At 41.2% G+C, this 25,431-nt stretch overlaps 1 protein-coding gene across 1 annotated transcript; it reads right to left on the bottom strand.

The window, feature by feature from the left end:
- Positions 1-3,135: 3,135 nt before the first annotated feature.
- On the bottom strand, positions 3,136-24,950 carry pkd1l3 (polycystic kidney disease 1-like 3). The gene is made up of 23 exons (XM_088613477.1): positions 24,472-24,950; positions 21,552-21,716; positions 20,748-20,812; positions 20,304-20,382; positions 19,090-19,151; positions 18,623-18,685; positions 17,364-17,528; positions 16,493-16,611; positions 14,806-14,929; positions 13,882-14,010; positions 12,535-12,754; positions 10,696-10,895; positions 9,576-9,806; positions 9,219-9,320; positions 8,398-8,576; positions 7,929-8,075; positions 7,328-7,530; positions 6,191-6,381; positions 5,702-5,837; positions 5,131-5,326; positions 4,551-4,767; positions 4,117-4,201; positions 3,136-3,880 (listed from the first exon to the last, which is right to left on the bottom strand). The coding sequence occupies exons 1-23, from the start codon at positions 24,800-24,802 to the stop codon at positions 3,834-3,836; spliced, it is 3,456 nt and encodes a 1,151-aa protein (XP_088469603.1). The 5' UTR covers positions 24,803-24,950; the 3' UTR covers positions 3,136-3,833.
- Between the last annotated feature and the right edge of the window lie 481 nt (positions 24,951-25,431).

Raw genomic sequence — 25,431 nt, 5'->3', positions numbered from 1 at the left:
GCAACACAAGGAAAACACACAAAAGCTCATTTTGGGCCTACACTTCATTGCTTGGATAACACATACTGAAATTACCACATTGCCAAGATTTAAAAAAAAATTACATAGAACAACTACATTGTAGTTACCATACGTAACTACTACTTATGTATAGTATGATATCCTGTACTTACAATGACAAGTGAGAAGTATTCTGACCCTTCCTATTGGTCTCATTTTGTGAACTTACAACAAAACAAGTTGTGCTGTTCGACACAGACACAGCTGTAATGATGAGTCACACATCTGAACAAAGCACTGTTATCTCGGAAAGAGGCTAAAAGATGTGGACAGCAGCTTTTCTCCGCACCGAGGTCCTCCGACAGGCTGGGGCCCTCTGACTGTGCGCTCCAGTACGTGATGTTGCAAAGCATGGAGCAGAGCAGCAGGGAGAGGCAGCAGGACAGGCGCTGTGCCCGTGAGAAGGAGCTGCGAGCCGGCCGAGTCCCCACGGAAATCCACAGGTGGCCGTCCACAAGGCTCCGCGTTGCCCACGACACAAAGAGCTGGCTGGACAGAAAGTGGGAGGAGACCTATAATGAGCGTCCGCCCGTGTCCCCTGTTCAGAAAAACACCTCCGTTCAACTGGCAGCATGCTATACCGTCACAGACAAGGCCTGCTGTGAGAAGACAGATTTACAGCACGTCGAATGGGTCAAAGCTTTCGCCAGATTAAGACATCAGGATCGGGCATCTGATAGTGTAAAAGGCTTCCACTTAGGTACATATTCTGATTCACCATTTAAAGGAAAAACCTATATTGCTTAACAGGTCAACCAGAGTAACAAAGTTACGTTAAAAGGCCTTAATAATGCCATCAGACTACAAAACAAATTTACCACTTACACTCCTGTTAGTTTTAACGGTAGATGGAAGCTTTCAGAGCATTTTTTTGCATTTGGGGAGCTTTGGAATTCATTAAGCGGATATTTGTTAACTTAAATTAGGTACATGACATTTACCAAAGGAGACTGACTATTGCAATATGACTTATTCAATATATAAGAATATAAGTTATGGCCCAATCCATTTGGCTGTAAGATGGCCAAATTAACTAAGCTGAGCCTCGGAGGCGAGGGGGAAGACTCTGTCGAGCACGGCACCATCAATATCCACGGCCAAGCAGCAGTCACACAGGAACTGCCACTTCCGATCCACTTCCAGGTCATGCACTATGACCTTACCTGAAAGAAGGAGGTGGAGGAGAATGGTGAGCCTGTTCTATTAATGTTCAGTCTGAAAAACATTCTCTGAGAAGGTCCAGCTTGTCAGGAGATCTTAGTAATTAATGCCAGATCAATGCCAGAGCTGTAAGAACAGGGACTGAAAACAGATAAACTGCCAGTCCAGACAGATCTAAAAGTCTCCACTTTCACTCACCAGGCAGGGTGCCCCCCGGAGTCGTTGTGCCACAGCCGGATGCCCTGCAGCTCCCCCAGGGAGGAGGGGGTGGTGAGCAGGAAAGTGTCCACACCGCCTCTCTCAAACACCGGCTTGTCAGGGTCACTTAGGTGATGGGGCTCACTGTCACCCTCAGAGCCCAGCAGAGTCAACACCACCTGACACAGAGAAGGGGAGAGACGGAATGAGATAAGAACCCAGCCTACTACAGCTTCTTAACACATTAAGTGTGCTTCTAGGTGCAGGGTCTTGCCTGCATTTATCAAGTGAAATTGCAGCTTTCTATATGCATGTGCATGTGCTATGCAGGTGTTATGTAATGTTCTTCACATAATTCATGACTGGTGCAGCATGAAGTGTAATATCAATATATGCGAAAAGAATGCGAATGAGATGTCGAGCACAGATTGAAGAAGAAAGTATTTATTCATTTTACATGTTACATTTAATAATGTGCTCAGCTCCATGGTGAAAAGACGAAAGAAAGAAAAGACAACGTTTCGGTTCTTGAGCTCTTTTCTTGTGTGACAGGTGAAGAAGGCTCAACCGCTGAAATGTTGTTTTTTCTGTTACCTTTTCAGGGTTCTTTTGCCTTGATCTTTGCAGCTAACACACGCCGATGCAGCTCCCCACAAGAACCTCTTTGTTATCGTCTTTGCGTATGCGCCAAGGCTAAAACTTTGAGCCTTGAGTCTCTGTGCCTACCTGTGTTGTTCCCACTGGAAGCTGTGCCTGCTAGTCCAATCCACCAACTGCTGTTGGGCAGCAGGTGCTGCCGCAGAGCTGTCTCTGTCACTGCCGGTGTCACAAAAGCCAGGTGCCCACCTGGTCCCTTAAGCTCAAAGCAGGAGTCCCTCACAGCTACCTGGTGGGGGGGACAGGAGGCTGGACGTCCCGGGTCAGGGAGAATGAAAAGAACCGAGAATACTGCCAGAGCAGAGGACAACAGTGCCATCACCTTCAGCACCCACAGAGAGAAGCCACCTACTTATCTGATCGGGTCTCACTTGTCAGTAGGGAAAAACATCAGGTGTATATGAAGTGAGGCTTGTTAGGATCCAAATTAAAACAACTCCAATATTTTTGGCAGAGCACTACAGTAACTGAAGTTACTGAATATGTGCTCCATCCTGAATGTGCTCATTGATGATTGGTTATTATTGGTTGTAATAACAAAAGCTCCATCTCTGACGTTCACCTGTATATACCTGTATGTTCACCTGTAGAAACCCCCCCTGGTCTTCACCCCATCACACCATCCTGGTCCTATGACCCTGGAGCCCAAAAGTTGCTATTTTCTTTTTGATGGCCATGTAATTTTGTGAAAGACACCGGATGCATGCAATCAGATTTGAAGAGTAGTCCTGGAGACATTATATCCTGATCCATCCATTTTCTAACCACTTCAGTGTCGCAGGGAACCAGAGCCTATTTCTACAAGCAACAAGCACAAGGCAGGGTACACCCTGGGTGGGACACCAGTCTATCACAGGGCACACACTGACATAAACATGCACACACACTCACTCCAGGAGCACTTTTCCCAAAAGCTAACCTACCAGTATGTCTTTGGACTGTGGGAGGAAACCATTCCTTTTATGTGCTTTGGGCATCCAGATGCCTTCCAGAAGCTTTGAGAAACTACCAGATGATCACAACGCAATGCTTGATTACTTTTACAGTATTTATTTCTGACATTTTTACAGGGTATGAATAAACGTGAGGATTGCATATTTTTTAAAAAAGCAATTATTTACGAGAGTGTTTAATTACAATTATTCAAGTTTTTATTTGTTTATGCAACAAATACTGAATGTACAATTGCATTTTCTTTTCTATAAACAACTCCGAGTTACACTGTATTAAGCAATTGAAAACAAAGTGAAGCCAATTTTAAATAATCTACAGCTTGTTAAATGCTCTTATCAAAATCTTCTCAGTTAGATAAAATGCTAATAGTAATTTTGAGATAAAAACCTGAACTAAACTTATTTTTCAATAGTAGGTCACACATAATCTGTGGCCATACTTACCATAACAGTCAAAAAGGTCAAAGGTGAAGAATTAGGCCTTGCACTGATATTCACAGTTTTGCATATTTCAGAATGAAAATTACACCAAAGGATTTTAGCTATGTCATATAGTATTTTCTAATAATTCAAAAAGTTTTCAAAAGAAATGTTCTTTTTACAAATAATGGGTGCTTGAAGTATTAACATGCATATAAAACAACTGCACTTCTCCACATCCCACATACATTTAAAGGCACTGCGTGTGTGAAGTGTAAAGATATTTAAAAAGACATCATTGAGCTGGTGGAAGGTTGCACCAGTCCCAGAGAGATTACTGGCAAATCTTGACTGCGTTTCATGGTTACGGCCCAAAAGATCCTGTCAAGGCACTCCCTTCCCACAATATTTTTTATTCTTCTTTCGTTGTTCTACAAAACAAACAACATGAGTCATATCACGATGATCTCAACATTCCTATTTCCATTTGCTTTATCAGTGCTGTTGCCTGGTTACGGAGTCAGGCTGAGGTATTCCAGATATATTCCACATACATATCCAGGAACTCCAAGACAGGCCAATCAGAATGCAGCCACTTTCAAAATCCAAACATGGAGAGAAAGAACTTGATAAGACAAACAATTTTTTCTCTGTCTCTCTCTCTCACCTGCCAGCACCTGCTCCACCTCATCGCTGTCCACCTGCTCCACCGGTTTCAAGATCAGGGCGAAGAAGATGGCAAGACCCACAACCTGCCGGACACACCCACATTAATATCAGATGACACAGCCCTGATGACCCCCACCAGCCAGCTTAACCTGTCCTAAGCCATGAGCCTATAGGCTACAGTGCCCATTACTTCCCTGCATTGTCCAGCTGTCTTTCCTTTGGGAAGAAGTCTTTATCTACATGTGCCTAATCTAAATTTAATAATGTTATGTGCTTGGCTGCACATAAAACATAATAACAATAACATAATAACCAAAAAACATAATAAAAAAAGAAAAATAGCTTTATCAGTCACATTCTTTTTGGATTCTACTGACTACTATGGCCCATGATTAACCTACCCTGCTCTCTTCATCCTCTCAGGTGTCTCACCTTGAGTGGCTGCAGAATGAAGATGCTTTGGAACAGGGATAGGGCCAGGGACATAACCCACTTGATGGAGGAGTCTTTGCCATAGAAAAAGCCGTAAAGCAGAGTAAAGAAGGTGGAGATGCCGCTGATGGAAATCAGTAGGAACCAGCCCACGAAGACAAACCACCAGGGGAGCCAACAGCCTGAGCTCGTCTTCTTCTTTGGGGCAGGTGAAGAGCTGGAAAAAAGAGCAAAACTGGATTTTCCCAACCTCTTCTTGGACAGTGAGCAAAATCATTCTGAAAGCTGGTTAGATGACACCATTAACAAGCTATAACATTGGTGCCAAGAACATGGTATTTGAACACAATAAAATAGCTGCAATATAAGTACAGGAAATCTGACAAAGTAACACAATACATTTTCCAGATGTTAGAAGATACAGTTAACACCTGGCTTGTTATTACTCAGCATGGCCATTTCTTGCGTACTTGTTGCTTTTCATTAATTGTTTGTGTACCCAGGCAGAGCTTTGTCTGAACAAATCGTATTCAGATTGCCTTTCAGGTCAACTTCTCAAAAAGTACATCTTTTGTGTTACCTCAATGGGGGCAGGCTGGAACACACCATCTCCACCTGCTTCACCATCTGGGTGATAGTGTCCTGCACCTGCCTGTGCTCCACAGGACTGGGGAAAGCTTTCACACCCACTTTCCCCAGGGTCCCTGCCAGGCAGTGCAGACTACAGAGCACAAACTGGCTGCAGACGGTCCAGTGAAGATCAGTGCTGCTCCCATCTGCTGGTGACAGGAGAGATGGAGCTTCAGCGGTGAGACAGAACTTGGCAAATGAAAGCTTGGAACTCAAGAACAAAAGAAAGCTGGCAATTGAGAGGAGGCCATTCAGTGCATTTTGATCATTTGAAAGATTAATCTAAGATTTTATCAGTGCACTGAAATATTATAAAATAGTTATCTCTGAATCAAATCCAGGAATGCAAGTTAGACAGTAATATAGTAATATACCCATTTATTAAATAACAGCTCAACGAGTGATAGTCCTGCCTGGTAATGTGGATAGAAATCCACAGCTATAGTCTTTCCTGCTGGCTCGTTGCCCTGTGTGAAACTGTACTGTATGTCAGATGCTGCTGTAAAACAGCTGTGCTACACCTTGCATCCGCTGGATGACTCCATTGACACATTCCAGCGCAGAGCAGAGATCTTCCCAGGACTCCATCCTGTTCTCCAGAGCGGCCACGTTGTTCTTCTTGTTTTTACTAAGCGTGGTGACCAGCTCTTCAGCATCCTTGGCAAGGTAGACAGATCAGATATACTGTTCATGATCACAGCAACAATTCTACAGTGATGGCAAGCCTTTAATCATAAAACCTGTGGGACTCTTCTAGTGCTGAAAACTCATATATATCAAGGAAAACCACTGTCAAGTTATTTTCAAACTTTGTGATTCAATTTGGAAACATTGTTTTTATATACCCAAGTTATTTCACTCCCATACTGTATGTAATTGAGTTTTTCAGTCAAGTATGCGGTGGCAGGTAACATCAAAAACGAAGTGAGAAGCAAAGAGACACTGTTTAACCTTTGCCCTGTTGAAACACGCTAGCAAATGCTCACAAGGAGAAACAGACTGAAGCTGACCTCCAGCAGGGTGTTCAAGGTGGCAGCTGCAGGACTTTCAGTTGAGCTCTCTTCTCTGTCTTTGTCCCTGTCCCGGCTCTGGCGAGGCCTGATGTTGCGGAAGATTGTGATGATGAGGATGTTGATGGGAAACATGAGTAAGCCACTCTCAATCCCGATCATGATCTCCTGCCAGGTAATCTTCACTGAGCCTGTGGAGAGAAGGAGAATCCACAAGGAGAGGCTCTGGTAAGAGACTACACTAAAACGCCATGCGTTCGATCTTGTGGAGGCACAAAAATAAGCAACTTCACTACAAATGATGCATGAGGAAAATCAAGGCAACTGGGCTTTAACATTTTAGTCTCATGTCTTGGAAGGTTATAGCAGCCAAGACCCTTTTAAAAGATGTGGTGTCAGCACCCATTAAAACAAACCTGTGATGATATTGTGTGATACCTTATATGATATGGTTTGTGTAAAAATGTTTATTTTAGTTATTAAAAATAATGATAATTATTAATAACAGTGGTAGTAGTAGTATTACCTAATGTGTCCTGGAGCAGAAAGTGCTAGACTACATGGTGAGATCAGGAAGGTGATGTTATATTACTGATTATAAGAATAATCTCACCAAGAGAGAGAAGGAAAATAACATTGTATTAAATGCCCAAAATATCACAAATCATTAACTTTAGTACTACAATCATAAAAGAACTGTAAACACAGACAAACACAACATAAAATGGAACTTATAATAGGAGACAATAAAGATATAGTAGACATGCTAAATTAATACCTCATTCAGGTTTTTATGAAAGAAGATGTCAATAGTGTCCCATATAAGGGAACAACCTTCATACTTTTTGGGTGATTTTATCGTAAACAATACTGTGATTCTACAGGGCCTAACAACCAGTAACTCGCCGGGTCTTGAGGATATTTTCCCAGTCAAACCAGCAGAAAACTATAGATTTACTTCTGTAAACCACCTGACTTTGGGTGTATCACAACTCCCGTAAGAACCTTCTAGTGAGCATGTAGTGTTGGTACATGATCAAATGAACAAAAAAAAAAACTATGCTGCTGCTGAACATGTTTGGGGACCCACTGAGCAAGGTGCTGCTCAATACATTTCCCTGAGCAGGTTCTCCTCACCAATTGAAATGAGGACAGGGGAGGAGCTGTCCGCAGGTAAGTTAAAGAAGATGATGTTGATGGCCATGGTACAGAGCAGGAGGCACATACAGCAGGACACCCTCTGCACCCGCGTGAAGGGGCTACGCTTAGGGGGGTCCAAGATGGAGATCCAGATGTGCTCGTCCCTAAAACCAATCGTCGCCTTGCTTTGGAAGATGTTGCTGTTGGAAGGGGAATAGAAACAAAGGCCCCGGATTTCCTTAGTGTACAGTATATAGTTTCCTTTGGAGGTTAACGTCACTCAGCATTTCAGTACAGAACCCCTCAGTACAGAACCCCTCAGACACTTAACATCCAATTCATTACATTTGGGGGGGCCCAATTAAATAAAAAGGTGGTACAGTACGTTTTTACCATAACTTTGATATTTTCGCTTCAACCGTTTCAATATGTGTCATGAATATGTATCACTGTTTGTGAGTTTGGGGATGGATGATGATGATGATTATTATTATGGGGGCGAAAGTCTGGTTTAAAGACATCTCCACCCACATCCTGCAGGTGTAGCTCCTGCCCAGGGCTCTCTGGCGTAGCTCCGACCAATAGCCAGACTGTTCACCTGAAGCTGGTGATCTCGTTCTTCTTTGCCGGGTTGAAGGTCCTGTCCGTCATTCTGTCACCCTTCGAGGAGCTCAGCCATGTCGAGCACAGGAAGTGCCAGCACTGGCGCGTCTGCACATCCTGGACCACCACTTTGTCAACGTACCTGTGAGAGGAGAGGAGGCTGGGGGATGAGCTCTTTCCAATTAGCAGGTGCCAGTGACCAAAGCCGAAACGTTCTGTAACTTACACTTCGCCATTCTCCCCCGTGTGCGGACACAGGGTTTGGTAGCTGTGAGCCGAGACGAGAAAAACAATGGGCCATTCCAAATTTGAGTGGGTCTAGAACTCAAATTCATTGGGTGAGTCTAAACGTCCTAAATATTTTTATTAAAAAACAAAAAGGTGAAATGTAAAAAGAGTAGATCCCGCCCCCGGTGTGGTAAAAAAATAAATAGTAGGCCACAGTTCCAGCTGACTGCCCTCACCAGGAAGGGTGGCCCCCTGTGTTGTCGTGCCACAGGCGGATGTTCTGCAGCTCCCCCAGCGAGAAGGCTGTGCTCAGAAGGAACAAGTCCACGCCCCCCCTCTCAAACACTGGCTTGTCAGGATCGTTGAGGTGGTGGGGCTCGCTCTGGTCCTCTGAGCCCAACAGGGTTGCCTGGACCTGTGGGGAAAATGCTCACACTGTATGGCAACAGATACACTAACTGACCATGTGTTATTACGTTAATTTAAAGTTTCACAAGAACCCTAATGAATCTAACTTTAAGAGTACATTTCTGTGTATATTGTTAAGACTTCTTATGTGTATATTGTTGAAGAATATCAGATATATTTTAGGTTCACTGATGTGTCTCTGAACCTAAAATAACATTTCAAAATGTATTACCTGTGCCTGTTTCTGGATTAAGCTATGATGTCAGTTACACATTATCTCCATTGTCCAGCATCTCACCTCACACTGGGTATTGGGGGGGGGGCTTTTGTGTGATACTTCAAAAACATTACCCATAAATTCTGAATGATGCTTCAGTAACTCTTCTAAATCAAAATCTAAGTATTTATTAGGGTCAGTTTAAAAAAAAAACAATTCACAGTGGTATACAAATTTAAAATTTATAATAAAAATGAGAAGTAGAAGAAATATTAGAAGACGAGCTATTCTGTATTTTGATTTTTGTCAGAACGACTGAATGAAATTCAGAATTCACCAGCACTGGTGGTTGCAGAGCCTCAGGTGAGGCGACAGAGGTTGCAGACTGTGGCAGTAGCAGACCTGATGACTGAGACATCAGGCTTTACTTACCTTGGCAGAAGTTCCTGCACCACTGCGGTGCCCAGTCTCTACTTTCAGCATGTAGTAATACTGAGCACAAGGGTGGTTATCATCCAACACAGTGAGTTTTCTCTAAAGAGACAAGACACCGGGGATGTCAAGCCATCTCTGAACAAGCAGACTCGCATGAACTATCACAAAAACCTCCAAGAAATTCCACAGGAATGGAATTGTTGCCCACATGGTACAACAAATAAACAGTTAACAAGAGAAACAACATTTCAGTTCATGACTGGGACACAAACCAGGTGACGCTTCTAATTTGGAAGTTATGTACAAACATTTTATAGTCGCCAAACCTAACAAATTCCTTTTCCTGCAGCTCACCTTCTTCAGCGCCTTCTTGTCTGCGTTCCAGGCCCAGATCACCGTGATGAAGTACAAGCCAAAGAACACCGACAGCAGGATCACCACCACTGGGTTCTTCGTGACTGTCGCAAAATACTCTGCAGTGCGGCTCAGGTCCACCTGGTTCGGCAGCACGAAGAAGGAGCTCCCGAAAAATGTCAGGTGGTTACAAAGGCACTCAGTCAGCCATGGCTGAGAGAGTAGGCCGACCTGTTGTGAGATACACAGACCTCAGTGTTGCTATGAACAAAATAGGACTTGGGAGAACCTGGACTACAGATGTACATCTCACTCATTCCCGTCTAGCAAGTGCAAGAAGATTTCCTTTCAAAGGCAGGAGTATGTCACTTCATTTCAAAAGGTTAGTCATCAATCAGTCCTGCTCCCAGAGGACTACTCTGAGTGCTGGAGTCTGTTCCTACAGAGCTGAAAGAAACTGAGTATATCGTTGAAACCATAATTGGCTTCATTCTGTTCTTTAATAGATGTCCAGACCTTGACATCCTCTATTCCTTCATAACTAAAAAATAACAAAAATAGGCTAAAATTTAAAATCATATCAACAATGGGTTCAATTAATTAACCTTTATTTCAACTGGAAGGAAAACCAGTAGGCACAGTAAGTAGTATGTAGTGCATACTATAGTTCCTAGTATGTAGGGACCACTACTGAAACCCCCTCTTGTAAAGGATAAATGCTTGATTTTATATATTATTAGTCTGATGTACTGTATTGTTTTGTTAGACTTAAAATAACCTAATATAATACACTAATAAAAAAGGAAAAAACACTACATCACTACCAGTGCAAATTTCAAAGTATGTCCATCTTTTAACACAAGTATAAAAGCTCTAGGGCAACTAGAGCAGGTTAAAGTCTTTTAGGTTCAGAGACTTGCTTATATTGCATTTGGCCCTAAGCAAGCTGTCTGAAAAAGTATGGAGCCCTTTAAGTGTTCATCCCAAAATTGGAATAATCAAATCCCCGTATTTTTCAATATCAATATCAAAACACCAGGATGGAAAATAGACATCAAATGAAGTAGAGGCCAACCCTGTCTCCCCTGTGGTTGTGTGTGAGGGCGTGATGGAGACTCACCATGCAGCCATAGGTGCTCCAGGAAGTGCTGCTACTGTTCCAGAAGGTGCACATGCTGGTGAAGATCAGAACGCGAAGGGTCACACTCTCCCCATTGCTGAGGTTAAATGGAGTGATGAGCACATGCCAGTTTCCACTGCCCACACTCAGCAACTCAGGGGTCAGCAGCCAGCGATAGCCCACCTGGACAGAGGGGTCATCTAGAAGAGACGTCACAAAAAAAAACTAAAGAACAGTGCAAAACCCAAAATTGGCCATTGCAAAATTGGGTTGGAATAACAAAAATTGCAATTACTTTTTTCACATATATATGCTGAGGATCTTAAACAACTGTCAAACTACAAATTAAAAAAAAAATCTCAATCATGTAAATCATATAATATTATCAGTAAAATGTATTCTACACACAACATTAATTTTTTTTAACAGATGTGATAAAGGCAAATTCTTTACACTGATTAACCTTCTTCACTGACAGAAATCTGCTGGAAAAGGAGGCTACCAGGGTGTGCTGGAAGCAACAGAAATTGTACATGTATGACATCTGCTATTTGAACTGGGCAGCAGATGCTGTATCTGTGCCATTGTAGAAACTTAACATGCCCATTCACTGGTCTCTGAGCCCGAGACACCACACGCCATCCCAGCTCATCTTACACTCATATCTAGTAAGTAGGGCTCCACGGTTTCTCATCTGACAAGTTTCTCACCTTACAAGGAAGCAATTGCTACATGAGCAGAGTGAGAGCAAGCTTGTTTTCCTGCTGGAATGTTGTTAGGTCAGAATGAGCCATCAGCAAGTGTGGTCCTACTTGATCATTGTAGAGCCAAAGCCAGTTGGCATTTAGACACTCCTGGCCAGACTGTCATGTTCTGACTTCCTCATTGATCCTAGCGATGAGTGGTCTTCCAGATTGTGGCCTATCGTTGATGGACTACCTTTACGTCTTATCAGAGTAGAAATTGCAAGCTTTAAATACTCCAGACAATGATGACTTAGTCCGACCTACTACAATGCAATGGCACAAAGGTGTTGTTCTCTTGAAAATTTGGGGATTTCAGCTCCTTTCTGTGTTTTCCTTTGTAGATTTACACCAGATCTGACATTTTATTAAAGAGAAATTGACTCTATCACTAATGAGGTGAAATGGTGCTTATGCAACAGTCGAAGAAACTGGAGTGCATCACAGTGAGTAATGAATGATCAACTAATCAAAATGGTGTGAAAAACATTAAATCAATAATCAAAGAGATCCATATACAGCCATTTCCGTTATAACATGACAGTTCTGTTCCCAGAAAACATCACGTTATTGAAAGTTCTACAGTGGAGGAGATTGAGATGCCATTTTTCATGAGAAACAGTACACATTAGTAACACTACACACCAGGAGGCAGTGCAAATTAAATTTACAGCAGTGTTTCCACAGCATGAAAATGCTGTATAGCAGTTGAGCACCAATTCACAGTTCTGAAGCATACAGTATGCGGACAGGACAAAAAATGATGCCAGTGCATAACAGAAGACTCTAGCATTACAAGTGCATGTTGCTACAGAACCCTGAGGCTGCTGTGCAACTATTTTTTACTCTACACATGTGACTAGTTCGGTTTACTTGAGTTGAGTTGCATAACACGACTGTATAGTACTTTACTTCTTTAAAATCCAACATGCATAGATTGATACGTTTCTTCTAATGTTCGGTATAGATTAAAAAACTGAAAAGACCAAGTAACGAATAACGAGTAACAAGTAAGGAATGAATATGCATGCAGAAAGGACATTATGAAAGCAAGATGAATGTGGATGAGCAGTGTGGCACTTTGGCATAGTCCTACCTGAGGGTTCCCAATGGAGGAATTTGCTGTAATCGTAGTTGGTGGCATTGGGCAGGTATCCAGATGACAGCAACACCTGAATGGTGATGTTCTTGTTGGGCTCCACAGCTAGGATGACCGTGCTATTGGAGTTTGTGATATTGAACTGGCTGGTCACAGGATTCCCTGATGTGTTTATACTCCAAGAACTGTTATCATAATTTATTTGAGGCAGGAGAATCTGAAAAAAACATTGCCTTGGTTTCAGAACAGGGAATATATAGTGGCTTGCAAAAGTATTTACATGGCTGCAAAGTTTCCTACTTTTGTTTCAGTTGTGATACTTGTGATGGTTGGATTTATATTTTTGAATCTCTGCAATCCAGGCCAAACTGATAAAGGTAAAATAACTGATAGTATTTTTATATAGATTGTATTTTTCTAAAAGAGTAGAATTTTTTCAATTGAAGAAATAAATTCAACACCTTTGTTACAGCAACCCTAAATCACTTCAGGTGTTAAAGAAAAGTTAAAGGGGCATATAAGTTGCGATATGGTCTCTGTCTGTGAGTAATCAAAGTGGTTTAATTTGTTTTCAGGACAAATGCATCTGTCACCTTCAGGTAGACATTGAATTTCAAGCCACAAGTCATGTAGTCGTACGACAAAATCTATCATGACATATCTGAAAAGTTCTATATCTGAGGTGGGAGGCGCTGTTTATGCATCAACAAACTTCCAGCCGCCAGAGCTGATGTGTATGGGTGATTGACAAGAAAAAAGCCTTTTATTGAAAAGGACTCATCTTAATTCTCATATGAGATATACTTTAGAGATGCGAGAAAAAGCTTTATGGTAAGACAAAACATAAATGTGGTCTTATGCCTGGTGCAACCTCAATACAGAACATCGCCCAGTCAGCACCATCCCAAATGTCAGGAACGGCCATCTGGAAGTTGTTATAGAGGTGCGTCTTATCAGCAGGGATGAGGAGCTTGTGAGGACTGAGGGAAAAATGAATAGCTGAATCCTAGAAGAAAATTTGCTTCAGCCACTCAAGAATCTAAAACGTACATTTCAGCAGGACAATGACCAAAAGCATGAGGCCAAAGCAACACTGAAATGGTCTGACAGAAATACACTAAATGTTCTTGAGTGGCCCAATTAAAATCTTGTTTTAAATCCAAAACAAAATTTACAGTGAGGCTTGACAACTGCAGTCTATCAGCTATCTCTAACAAAAACTCACTCGTCAGAAGTGAGTTAGTTTTTCCAACCTCTCATAACTCAAAAGAGATGTACCTTGTGAATGCTTGCCAGATATGTGATATTAGGCCAAGTCAATCATAAAATAGTTTCTGGTTGTACCTGAATGCTTTCTGTAAGGTTTTCCAAGTGGATCTCACCGGTTTTGCTCCTCAGTGACAGACTGGCCACTGTGCTAGTGATATTTTCATTCGATTCTCCAAGGAAAGGATTAAAAGAGAAGCTTGACATCTGAGACAAACAGACAAGGCGTTAAGCACATCGTATAAAAGACAGATAGTTACAGGAATCATGCAGATGAAGTATTAGAAACTGGAGTTTGATACAGGCAATATCCTTACACCATGTTAAATACACAAAGATTCAGGCTCCTCATAGCAGTAACTAACAAAACCAAACAGGAAAAATAGAAATATACATATCAGAAGACGAAGCTAGACAGAAAGGGTCTTTTCGATTTAAATTTTTAAAGGCATGCAAGACTCATTAATTACAGCTTTAACTTCAAGTATACAACTGACATACTGTACATTCCAGTGATAGTATTTTAGTGTTTGAAGATAAAAAATGTGCATATACTGTAGATGTAACAGGCTCAGCAGGGAGTGACAGCTGTAAAAAATGTGTGCTAGGTAACCAGTTTGTAACACACTAATAGAAACAAAATGTTACACTTATTTTGTCGTACTAACAGTATCAGCATCCTGGCTATAAGTTTGCAGCATCTGAGATTATCTCTCAGAAAACTCATGAAGTAGATGTGGGCTAGCAAAGGAAATTTGTAAAAGGTTATTTTTCTGAGGAAACATATTCCCTCCCAGGCTTGACACAGGCAGAGATACAGTACTTGTAGTCCTCTAGGTCTCAGTGTTACATTAAAGTGCTGCTGAATTGATACTAATTGAAAACTTGCACATATCTCAAAACTAAGCTCTAAGTACATGAAAAAGCACACAAAAATGTTGGAAGATCAAAGAACATAAACAGTAAGAAGACCTTGTCTTATACTCAGGCACATGGACTAACCTGTATGCTGACAGAGTCGTACATTTCGAGTTTTGACAAAAAGTCAGAAGAACCAGGCAGTTTAAACTGTGCTGCATCCTCACTAATTTTAATGACCACATTGCCCAGATCCTTTGGCTTGTATCTGAAGGGGGAGGGAAAAGTGAAAGAAGAGAGCAATAAGAGATCACAAATACAGTGTCTGGCAAGAGTGTTCAGACCCTTTCTATGCATCTCAAATGCTGCACATTTGTTTTTAAACTTAATATTTGATTAAAAACTCCATTACTCAAACTTCGGACTTCCAATGGTAAGACAAGTCACAGTAAATGTCAGGAAAACTACAGAGAAAAAGTGAAATGTGTTGACTGTTGGGTGACATGGAGGTGCAGTGGTCAGCATAGTGGCCTTGCAGCACTGGCGGCCTGAGTTCAGTTGCTGAGTTGCGACATGCGAGTCTTGTGTCTGTGTGTGCCCTGTGACGGACTGGTGTCCCATCCAGGGTGTATCCTGCCTTGTGCCTGCTGCTTGCCATGAGAGGCTCTGGCTCCCCCATGACCCTGGATTGGATAAACCTGCTGGAAAGTGGATGGATGCTGATTGTATAAGTACTGTATGCAGATCACTGAAGTCAATATTTGGTGGAAGCATGTCTCACAGCAATTACAGCCACTCCACTAATTGTGTTGTTTTGACTGAAAATGTGGAGGCGAAGGCTGTGTATTTAACAAATACTAATTGCTACTTCAAAATGTCACAAATGCAAGCTCTAAATCATCAAAAGGTGAAAGCTGTGCAAGGGTCTGAATACATTTTGCTGAACATTGAAGAATAAGGGTGAATTCTCAAAACTTAAAACTCTCTGCCAACAATCTGTACTGGTTTGTGTCCATAGTTTACCTTTATAAAGCACTGCAATCGCTGTTATTCCAGCTAACTGAAAATGTATACTGTATAATGTTTTGTACATGTGATTTTGTCATCTTTTCAACCGTTTCTTGCATTTTAACTCTTACTCAGTAGAGGTATAATGCATAAAATGTATATGTTTGTCATATAACATCGTATTTTTAACAGCTGTTATAAAATATGATTTCAGAATAAAAAGAAAACAAATCAATACTAACATTAAACACAAGCTGAACAAACATTGTTTTTCAGTTGGATACCAGCTGTACAGAATGTGGGCTTCATTGTATGTATTAAATGGTAACTTTTTCTGGTGAAACTGATGCAAAACTTCAAAGTAATAAAACACTTTCTACTGAAAATGAAAGAATCTAGACATTTCTTTGGTTATACTGATATTCTCTTCTTGAGAATAGGAAATATCAAACAATAAAAAGGACATTTATGATGACCCCAGAACAGTTGAGTTCTTTAAATCCTTTATTGAACTAATAATTGAATTGACTACAATTATTTTATTATGTTCAGCTTCTAGAAAGCTAGAGATTTCAGTTTAGTTAAAATGATATTAAAAGTATTTTGAAATACTGAAATAAAATATGCCACCTATCAGCATCTATCTGATCACGATGACAAATGTCTAATTAAACAATTAATTAAGATTTAATTGAGTAACTGAGAGCTCAGACCTGACACGGGGTCATCATGATGAAGATTGGGAACTAGCCCATGGTAACTTCACCACCTCTTGAGGGCTACTTGGAATTTAAATGAGGAATCTCTTATTATGAGTGCTCACGTGCTGATGAAAGTGGAGATGAGTGGGTGTCTCAAGATAAAAGTCTTGTTGAAGGGTAAGTCCATCAGCAAACTGACAGCATCAAGCACCTTGAGCATAATGTTGACCATGGCTGAGTACTATGTGATAAAAAAAGAAAAGCACAAACTCAACATCTTGGATCTAGCATGGTTAAGACATGCAGGTGCTCATTTTCCCTGTAGACAAACTGCAAGTTCCATAGATCGACCAGGAATTTTGTCAACAGGGAAAATCAAAGAGTTCTGACCTACAATGTTCAAAGCAGGTTGTAAACCAGGACATATGACTCCTGGAACATGTATTTCAGTCCTCCAGATTCAGATTTCTAAGGGTGGCATGTAAAGTACTCTGGCAATTGAATTACAGCACTAACCAGTATAAACAGTTATACACCAGTAACAACTGTCCCCTCTTTTATTCTCCTGTGTTATGTTTTGGCCTTAGAAGCCTGTGACACCTAATATAAAGAGTGCACCAAAATGATATTGTTTCTGATATCACTTTATTATGCTTTGGCAGTGAACAGGTACCCTGGTAAAGATTAGTCTCATTTGTAACAAAAACCTGCCTTTGATAAGCCCTTGACACAGCAGAATCTGGTCCAATAATGTCCAAAGATATTCATTCCAGTTCCAGTTGTATTTTCTTAACACAACATTTATGGCAACAAAGGAATGAGCTACTGCTATGGGTCTAGAAGACGGTAGAAATTCCCTCTGCTTTTAGAGCTGAGGAATGAGAGAACACGGTGTGGATGGCCTTCCCTAATAAAACTATTTCAAAACTGCACTGGACTGGACTGGGGCGTCTTGCTTCCCTACAATAACAAGACACATGCTTTCAAACACACCTGTTCCTTGCTGAGTTTTGGCAGGGAACACACAGACACTGCAGACTGTAACATGCTGCTCGCACAGGTGAAGACAATGTTGGCTGTGATGTTCTTGTCCCACTGTGAGTAGTTTGTTTTCTGGATTCTTAAGGTAACATTGTAGAGAATCTCAATAAATTTAATCTGGAAAGAGAAGTGCAAGAAAACCCACATACTCACAACCTGTGAAGGCATTTGTGATCCAGATAAGGAAGCCATTAGGATATTACTGTTAGTTTTTTTATCAAACATAAAAACAAAGGAAAATGGGAACTGCTTTCCCTGAATGCACAAAAACTGGGGCTAAGTGTGAGCTACAAAATGGTTCATCTTTAAACTTTATTGCACATTACAGTTCTCCTGGCGGAAAACAATAACAACAATAATAATAAAAGAACAAAAGCTTGCAGTGTGCTCCAAAGGGACACCATGAACACTAAAAATCACTTAGATAGGACTGATGAATACAATTCCTAAGTATTTCATTTTTAATACACACAAAACTTTTGGGCGGACGGCACCATAAGCGCTGTAAGAGAGAGGACTCAAGGTGTCCTTCTCCGAAGAGGAGACCCCGTCTGCAGGACACCAGCAGCTGCAGAGGATCAGAGGACGAGGTGGAGAAGTGAGATACTGTATTGTATCACCATCTGAATGAAGGGAAATCTAAGATGCTATGATGCCGGGCGTTCACGCCCCTGCCCTTACGAGCAGTATCATCAGATCTCGCATGACGGAGCAGAGATGGGCAGTGTGGTGGCTCTGTGGTTAAGGATCTGCGCCTTGGCTAGAAGGTTGCTGGTTCAAATCCTGCAGCTGGCAGAGGAATCCTACTGCACTGGCCTCCTGAGCAAGGCCCTTAACCCCAGCTGGTCCAGGGGTGCTGACCCTGCGCTCTGACCCCAGGCTATCTCCCTATCTGTGTGTCTCATGGAGTGCAAGCTGGGGTATGCGAAAAGATAATTCCTAATGCAAGAAATTGTAAAGGGTTAATAAAGTATTATTATGATGATGACCAAACAGTCAGGGCCTCAGGCTGACACCCAAACCCATGGTGAGCAATGTAAGCACACCACCAAGTCTTGCCAGCAATTGTCACAGTGGTGATTCTTCCTCAAGCCCGGCTTCTAATAATCAAGGGCCGGCAGACATACCATGGTAATAACCTCCTCTTTCCTGTGACATTGATCAAAATAATTGCAGGAAACATAAACTTGCAATTCAAAATGTAAGCTTACCTTCTGTTCAACAGTGGGCTGGAATATTTCCCTTTCAATTCTGTCTAACATATGTACAGCCAACTGCCACAGAGAAAGCGAATCGTTAGTGGACAAGATTAAACATCTAGAAAACATTTACAACTCATCAGGTTTTCTTTTTGTGTTTCTGAATAAAAAATCATGATTAAGGCAAGTATTGGCAATCTAACTAATTTATCCAGGACAGTAACACATCCTCATACAGAAGCACTTTTCTAAAGCAACTGAACAATACAGGAAGTTTTTATATTCTGGTGCTGACAGGTTTCACCTTTTATTAAAGTACTTTAGATGGAGAAAGGAAGTCTTTCTGATTTTTTGGGTAAATTGCAGTATTCTGAATTTATTGTTGGGTAAAAGTCAAAGTGGCATCACAGATTCATATTGCTGTATTGAAGGGGCTTTTAACAATAGTTTCAGAATTACTCAAAAATCTCTCAACAAACCGTGGTAACATTTTCAATGTTTCTTGTCACACTCTGCATGGTGTTCAGCGTAGCATCTATAGCTGTAGGAACAAGATAGGTGACGGGAACAGACAGATATTGATAAGGCTACATATTGGTAAGGTAAGTATTTGACTTTAGTACAAAAATGCTAAGTCTGCTGTAAAACAGACAAAATATAAATGATTACTTTTACATTTCTTAAAAAATATGGACATCACTGCATAAAGGGTTTCAATAAGTACAACAGGAACATTTTCTAACTGATTACTTCAATACAGGGTTGCAGGGGAGCCTGAGCCTATCCCAGCAAGCAATCACTGCAAGGCAGGGTCCACCCTAGACAGGATACCAGTCCATCACAGGGCACACACATACATAAACAGGAATCTAATCACCAAGGCCAATTTTCCCAGAAACCACTTAATAATAATATAATAATAATAAACTTTATTTAATATAGCACCTTTAAAGGTGGCTTCTCAAAGCGCTTTACAGGATGACAATTACAATAAATAAGAAGACTACAACAATAAATAAGAAGAATACACAAGATAAGACACAATTACAATTACAACAATACAACAATAACAATAGAGGAAACCGTGGAAGGTGGTATTAAGAAGAGCAGAGGGGTGAAGAATGGAACCAGTTAAGTAAAGGCTTTTCTGAAGAAGAGGGTTTTGAGTCTGGATTTGAAGGAGTTTAGAGAAGGTGACTCTCTGATATCCTTGGGTATAGAGTTCCAGAGCTTGGGGGCATAGCAGGAGAAGGCCCTGTCGCCCATACAATGTAGACGGGCTTGGGGGACAGTACTGAGGGCAGAATTTGAAGAGCAGAGGTTGTGAGGTGGGGAGTAGGGCGATAATAGCTCAGAACCTACCAGTAAGTTTTTGGACCGTGGAAGGAAAGCAGGGCACCCAGAGGAAACCAACTCAAACAAAGGGAGAACATACAAACTCCACACAGACAGCACCCCAGGCCCAGAATTGAACCCAGAGCCCCAGAGCTGCAAGCCAGTGATGCCAACCACTGTGCACGTCTTTAACACATACACACGCACAAATTAATGTTTTCTAACAACAGTTAGAAACAACAACTATGATTAGAAGTTCCAAATTTCAAAAACCAAAATACAAACAACAAACTGCTGTATGAAGTAAGATTTTTTTTAAGTCTGAGTCTTTGTAGTTTCTCCATATCAGAATACTTGCCTTTGTAAAACTCAGATGCATTCTGAAACACTTTTGGACTTTTTAATATAGTTGCATTATTGTCCTCAGTTAATATCTTCTGTAAAACAAAACAAATTCATCCCATCGAGAACAGAGGAATTATATCAATAACACAATATTAGTCTTGAAAAAACTGTATTGCCTAGAAATAACAGGCATGATAAATATGTTCTTAAACAAATCCTATATCTTTGACAGCACCCACTGCACTTATTAGTTGGTTTATTTACAGTAGGTGCACCATGCGAAATATATATCAGATTAATTCGTCTAATAGGTAAATACCCAATGTTTTAAAACTTCTATGACAATACTGTATCAAAGGAGCCAAATACTGCTTTTTGCGTCAACTTTAATGTGGAGACTAGGCAGATTATTTTACAGTATGTGCCACAGTATCTATCAACTCTGATTGGCCAGTACCTTCAACACCTTTGATACATCTTCAGGCAAGTCCCTCTTACGGATTTCATGTTTCTTCTGGAATTCTGGGAAACAGCAGAGTCCTAATTATTCCACGGCTTCACTCACTTGTATTGTGGCAGTACAGGTTACAGTATTGATTCACCTAAGACAGAGCTGGGCCAGGCCGTGTGCCTGGCTGTGTTGCAGGTACTTCTATGAGAGACCAAAGAGGCTAGAGAGATATTCATTCTCCATGGCAACTCCCTCATGTGTCTTTTCATCTCCTGAGGCAGGTTTCGCATTAGAACATGGAATATCTTAAGTCTCGGACAATGTTTTCCAATCAGAAATATATTCTGGGGCTCCTTTTTCAGGGTGACCGAAGGGTGGCGTGGGGGAACAGTGACACCTCACAAGTGACAGTCCTCACTGAAGGGTTTGCTTATATTTAAATAGAATCCACAGTACAGTGTCAAAGACAATTGCAAAGGACCAATTTTAAGACCACTTAAGCTTCTTAGGTTTTGTGTGACACCTTTATTATGAGTGGGAGCTAGGTTTATTATAGTTTTGATTCATGTTTTCTCTTACAAATAGAACTTTCCCTTCGCCAGCTTACGAAGATATCACATCACAGGCCTTTGGTAGAGACCTCTGGGGACAAGAAACTGTATGATCTTAACTTTAACCTGTACTGGCCACAGCGACATAATTTCAAGACCACCATGTTTTGCTTTATTTAAAACAAATGCAAATAGAAACCAGCTCATGAGAAAATGAATGAATTCCAGAATCAGGTGATAGGGCATGTGATGAACATACCGCGTTGGCAGATGGAACTGAGCCAGAGGTTGCAGTTGGGCGTGGTCACCAGCTGGAAAGCAGGCTCTAAGATGATGTAGGTGCACAAGTGGAAGGGGTCAGTGGGTTTCCAGTGATTCTCATTCTCCCCTGACCCATTGAGCCAGGAGGGCCAATCAAGAGAACCTGAATCAGACATTAAAAGCAAATTGAAACGAATTAAGAGTATCAGCATCACAAGCTCTTTGAAGAAATTTGGAATTGCCCATTCATATTCATTACATATCATTTAGCCAGGTCTTGACACTTCTGCACTACGCATGATCACATATTCTTGAAATGTTCACATATTCTTTAAATACACATCTCCTCAACAACATGTTCTTCCAGATCCACCAGCAATTCTTCACACTACCCTTCCCATAATGCCACAGCTGAAATGGCACTGAATGGACGTGGCATTCGGATTCCCACTGCCTACACTACACTGCAAGCTAGCAGACCTCCAGGTGCAGTATCCCGAGTCCATCTCAAAATGCACACTTCCAGATATTTACAGTGCTCAGGCTTTTGATGGGATCAGAGGAAACAACGCCCACAGCAGAGTCATCATCAAGCCCTGAGACAAGTGTGTCGATACCAAAACAGGAAAGTTCTGAGACGGAAGTCAGAACGTCTTTTTACCTCTAAGGATTTCAATATGTGTTCTGCACTTCTGCTTCAAAACACGTACACATAGCAGATATGCCTGAGCATTTCGGAGTCTAGCTGGTCAACGAGTGCCCAAATCTGCAAGTAAAACATCATCATGTACTTACAGCCATGAACACTATTTAAGATGGGCTTAACACAGAATTCAGTTAACACTGTTCCACAGCTGAAGAGTAAAACGATGGGAGACTCATGTTGTATAACAGCATTGCCATCTTGTAGCTTTATGTTGTCACATCTCAGAAGCTCCCTAAGACTGGACCTGGTCAGTACTGGGATAATGGACAGCCAGAGAAATTCACCTTGTTGCTGCAAGTGGTGTAAGAGGACCAATAGTTGGCACGTCTACCTCTGGACCAGAATTTCTAAACTACCACCTCTTTATAATGAATAGGACTATGTGACATTAAACCGAGGTCCTGACTGCAAATGTGTAACTGCTTACCAGACTTAGGGGTGTTTAACCTGGTGTCTTCTCAGTGTGAGCTCTCTGGTGTATAATTATTAATCATATCTATTATTAGGCCACATGCACATACAAAACCGAATATCCTAGACAGGATCATACTTAACTTTTTAAAGACAAATCTAGCATGCCCATCCACAGACACAAACAGGCAGCACAACCACAAGGGAAAAACAAAAACTATGCAAATGATTCCTTGATTTTTTTTTCAGGTACAGCAAATGAAGATGATAAGCATGGAAATCCTATGGAAATGATCAAGAGTCATTGATTGAGCTCCACTCTCCACTCTGCATGCAAATGCATGGGTCTGTATGTTTGTGGTACAGTGGCTTGTATGGTCTCCTTGAAAGTTATCCCCCATTTCTGTGGTAAAACACAGTATGCAAGTAACAATGCCAAACCTGTTTTAGCTGTCACCTACAGCTATATGAATGTAAACAGGAGGATGACCTTATTAAACATCATTAGGTTCTAACATATGTTGAAGGTGGCCTAGAACTATGCCCTACTATGAGAAATCTGGGGGCCTTGTTTGATCCTAACCTCTATTTTGATGCACAAATAAAAGCAGACTGTAAAGTTTTACCTCAGAAACATTGCTCACATTCAGTCTTTTCGTGATTACACTGCTAAATCACCAAATCTCGTCTGAATTACTACAGTGGTCTCCCTACCTGCTCACTAAACAAACGTTAAATGGCCCAAAACTCGGTTGCTCCACTTCCAACATGTTAAAGGCTCTGTGAGCACATTACTCATTACCCAGCACTTTCAGTTGCAAATTTTACTTTTAACTTTTTAAGCCCTGCACAACAAATCCCCACAATACTTGGCACCTCTCATTACTCCCTAAGGACCAAGTAGGGCTTTGCCTTCTGCTGGGGCACACCTGTTATTAGTGCCTTCCTATAGGTATACTGTACGTCTCAGGCTGCTTTCAGCAACTCTGGAACTCTCCCTGAATGTCTAAGAAATGCAAACTGTTTTATAGTTCTTAAATTTAGACTAAAAACATATCTGTCCTAGTCCGGCTTTTAATTGTTATTTGTCTTTTCTCCTTTTTATCTCTATCTCTTTATTTATAATGTTATATTGCTATACATCATTTTGCTTATTTATACTCTGTTAATTGCCACAAACACTGTTGGAGTAAATGGGCAGTGAAATAAATCCCTGTAATCCTTCTTGACCGAGCACTGTCAGAAATTATGGGCGTAGTATACATAGCTTTATAAATATTGTTTCTGCACTGGTATAGATTTTAACTCACTAATATGTTTTTTCCCTTCAGAACCCTGAGATGAGATTGTGATTCCTATTTTCATCTGAATCCTAAATGCTTTAATTAACGTGTGGTTGATTTTCAGCTAATCAAGTCATCTGAATGAGCCTGGCGGATAATGACACAACATCTCTCAACCTTTGGTTTTAATTAAATCTTCACCAAAAAAGATGCAAGACCTGCTGCAAAGCTGGAGCAATCAGGACAGAAAGAAATGAGCTGGCTTTGCTTTTTCAACAGAAATGTGACCTAGCCTCACCCTGCTCTCCTCAACACCTCAGCACAGGCAAATGGAATCAAACCATAAGGCAGTGAATAGAACACAGAAACCATAATAGGGACACTTCATCACAAGGTGTTTTTTTTTTCAACTCCACACATCTACAGTATGTGTAACCTCCACAGACTAATGAGCTAAATGGCTTAATATTAATCTCAGTCAAAAGAGGTAGATGGCACTCATCAGCATCTCTACTCACCATCAGAGTTATTTGTGGAGGGTCCACTGCTGTGTTTGCCTACTGGGACCTGTCCAATCCACCAGGCCTGATGTGTCTCCATCTGCTCCAGTACAAAATCCTTTGTCTCCCAGTCCATGCTGTGCAGTAGGCTCCCTCCATCTCCATTGCAGTGCTTCTGGGCTAGTGTCCAGGGCTTGGGCTGCCTGACGAACTCATAACACAATCCCCGAAACTTCTGCTGCCCAGCAGGACAATCACCTTCAGAAGCTTGCCCCCCTGAAATGAGTAAAAAGCCAGAGACCAGAGCGGCCCAGGCCCCGAATGCCCTGCTCAGGGTTCTCATTCTCATGCTCTGCCTATGGTACAAAATGCTGGCGCTATCCACAGTACCTGCAGAGCACGACTGTCGCAGCCTCCTCCCATCCCAGGAAAATCAGGGACATCACTCACAAAACCCAGGGAGTCTATCATCACAGAGATCCCCTTCATTAGGGAAATTCCAGAACCTCCACAGTCAGCATGCAAATCCTCAAGTTTGCTTTACATAGCTTTTGGCCAACAAATGACATCAAAAAAACTTAAAAGACTCCATTGTAAACTTGGTTTATTGAGACAATATACAACATTATATCATGCACAGCAGTCGAAAGAAAGAAGAGTGGAAGAGTAGTCTTTATTTTTAATTTAATTAACTTATTGCTTGATGCTTGTCTCTCTTATTTTAATTTCTGTCTCTTTTTGCTATATACTGTATTCTAAATTATTTGCTTTCATAAGTACTTACTCTACTAGCACAAAAATACAGTGAAGTGAATTAATAAATGATTTACATCAACAGTCCAAAGATTTTTTTTGTCATACTATTATAGTGATGGGATTCAGAGCCTTATCCAGTGTGATGTACTCCTCCTTTAGTAATTTTTAAAAACTTTATAGGTCAGTTTCAATGTGGCAGATGACAATCAGATCAATAAAGGC

This window comes from Lepisosteus platostomus, chromosome 20 (assembly GCF_059453375.1).
Source record: "Lepisosteus platostomus isolate fLepPlt1 chromosome 20, fLepPlt1.hap1, whole genome shotgun sequence".
In the NCBI taxonomy this organism is placed as follows: domain Eukaryota; kingdom Metazoa; phylum Chordata; class Actinopteri; order Semionotiformes; family Lepisosteidae; genus Lepisosteus; species Lepisosteus platostomus.
The sequence above is the reverse complement of the archived record's forward strand: the minus strand, read 5'-3'. Positions and strand labels throughout refer to the sequence as shown.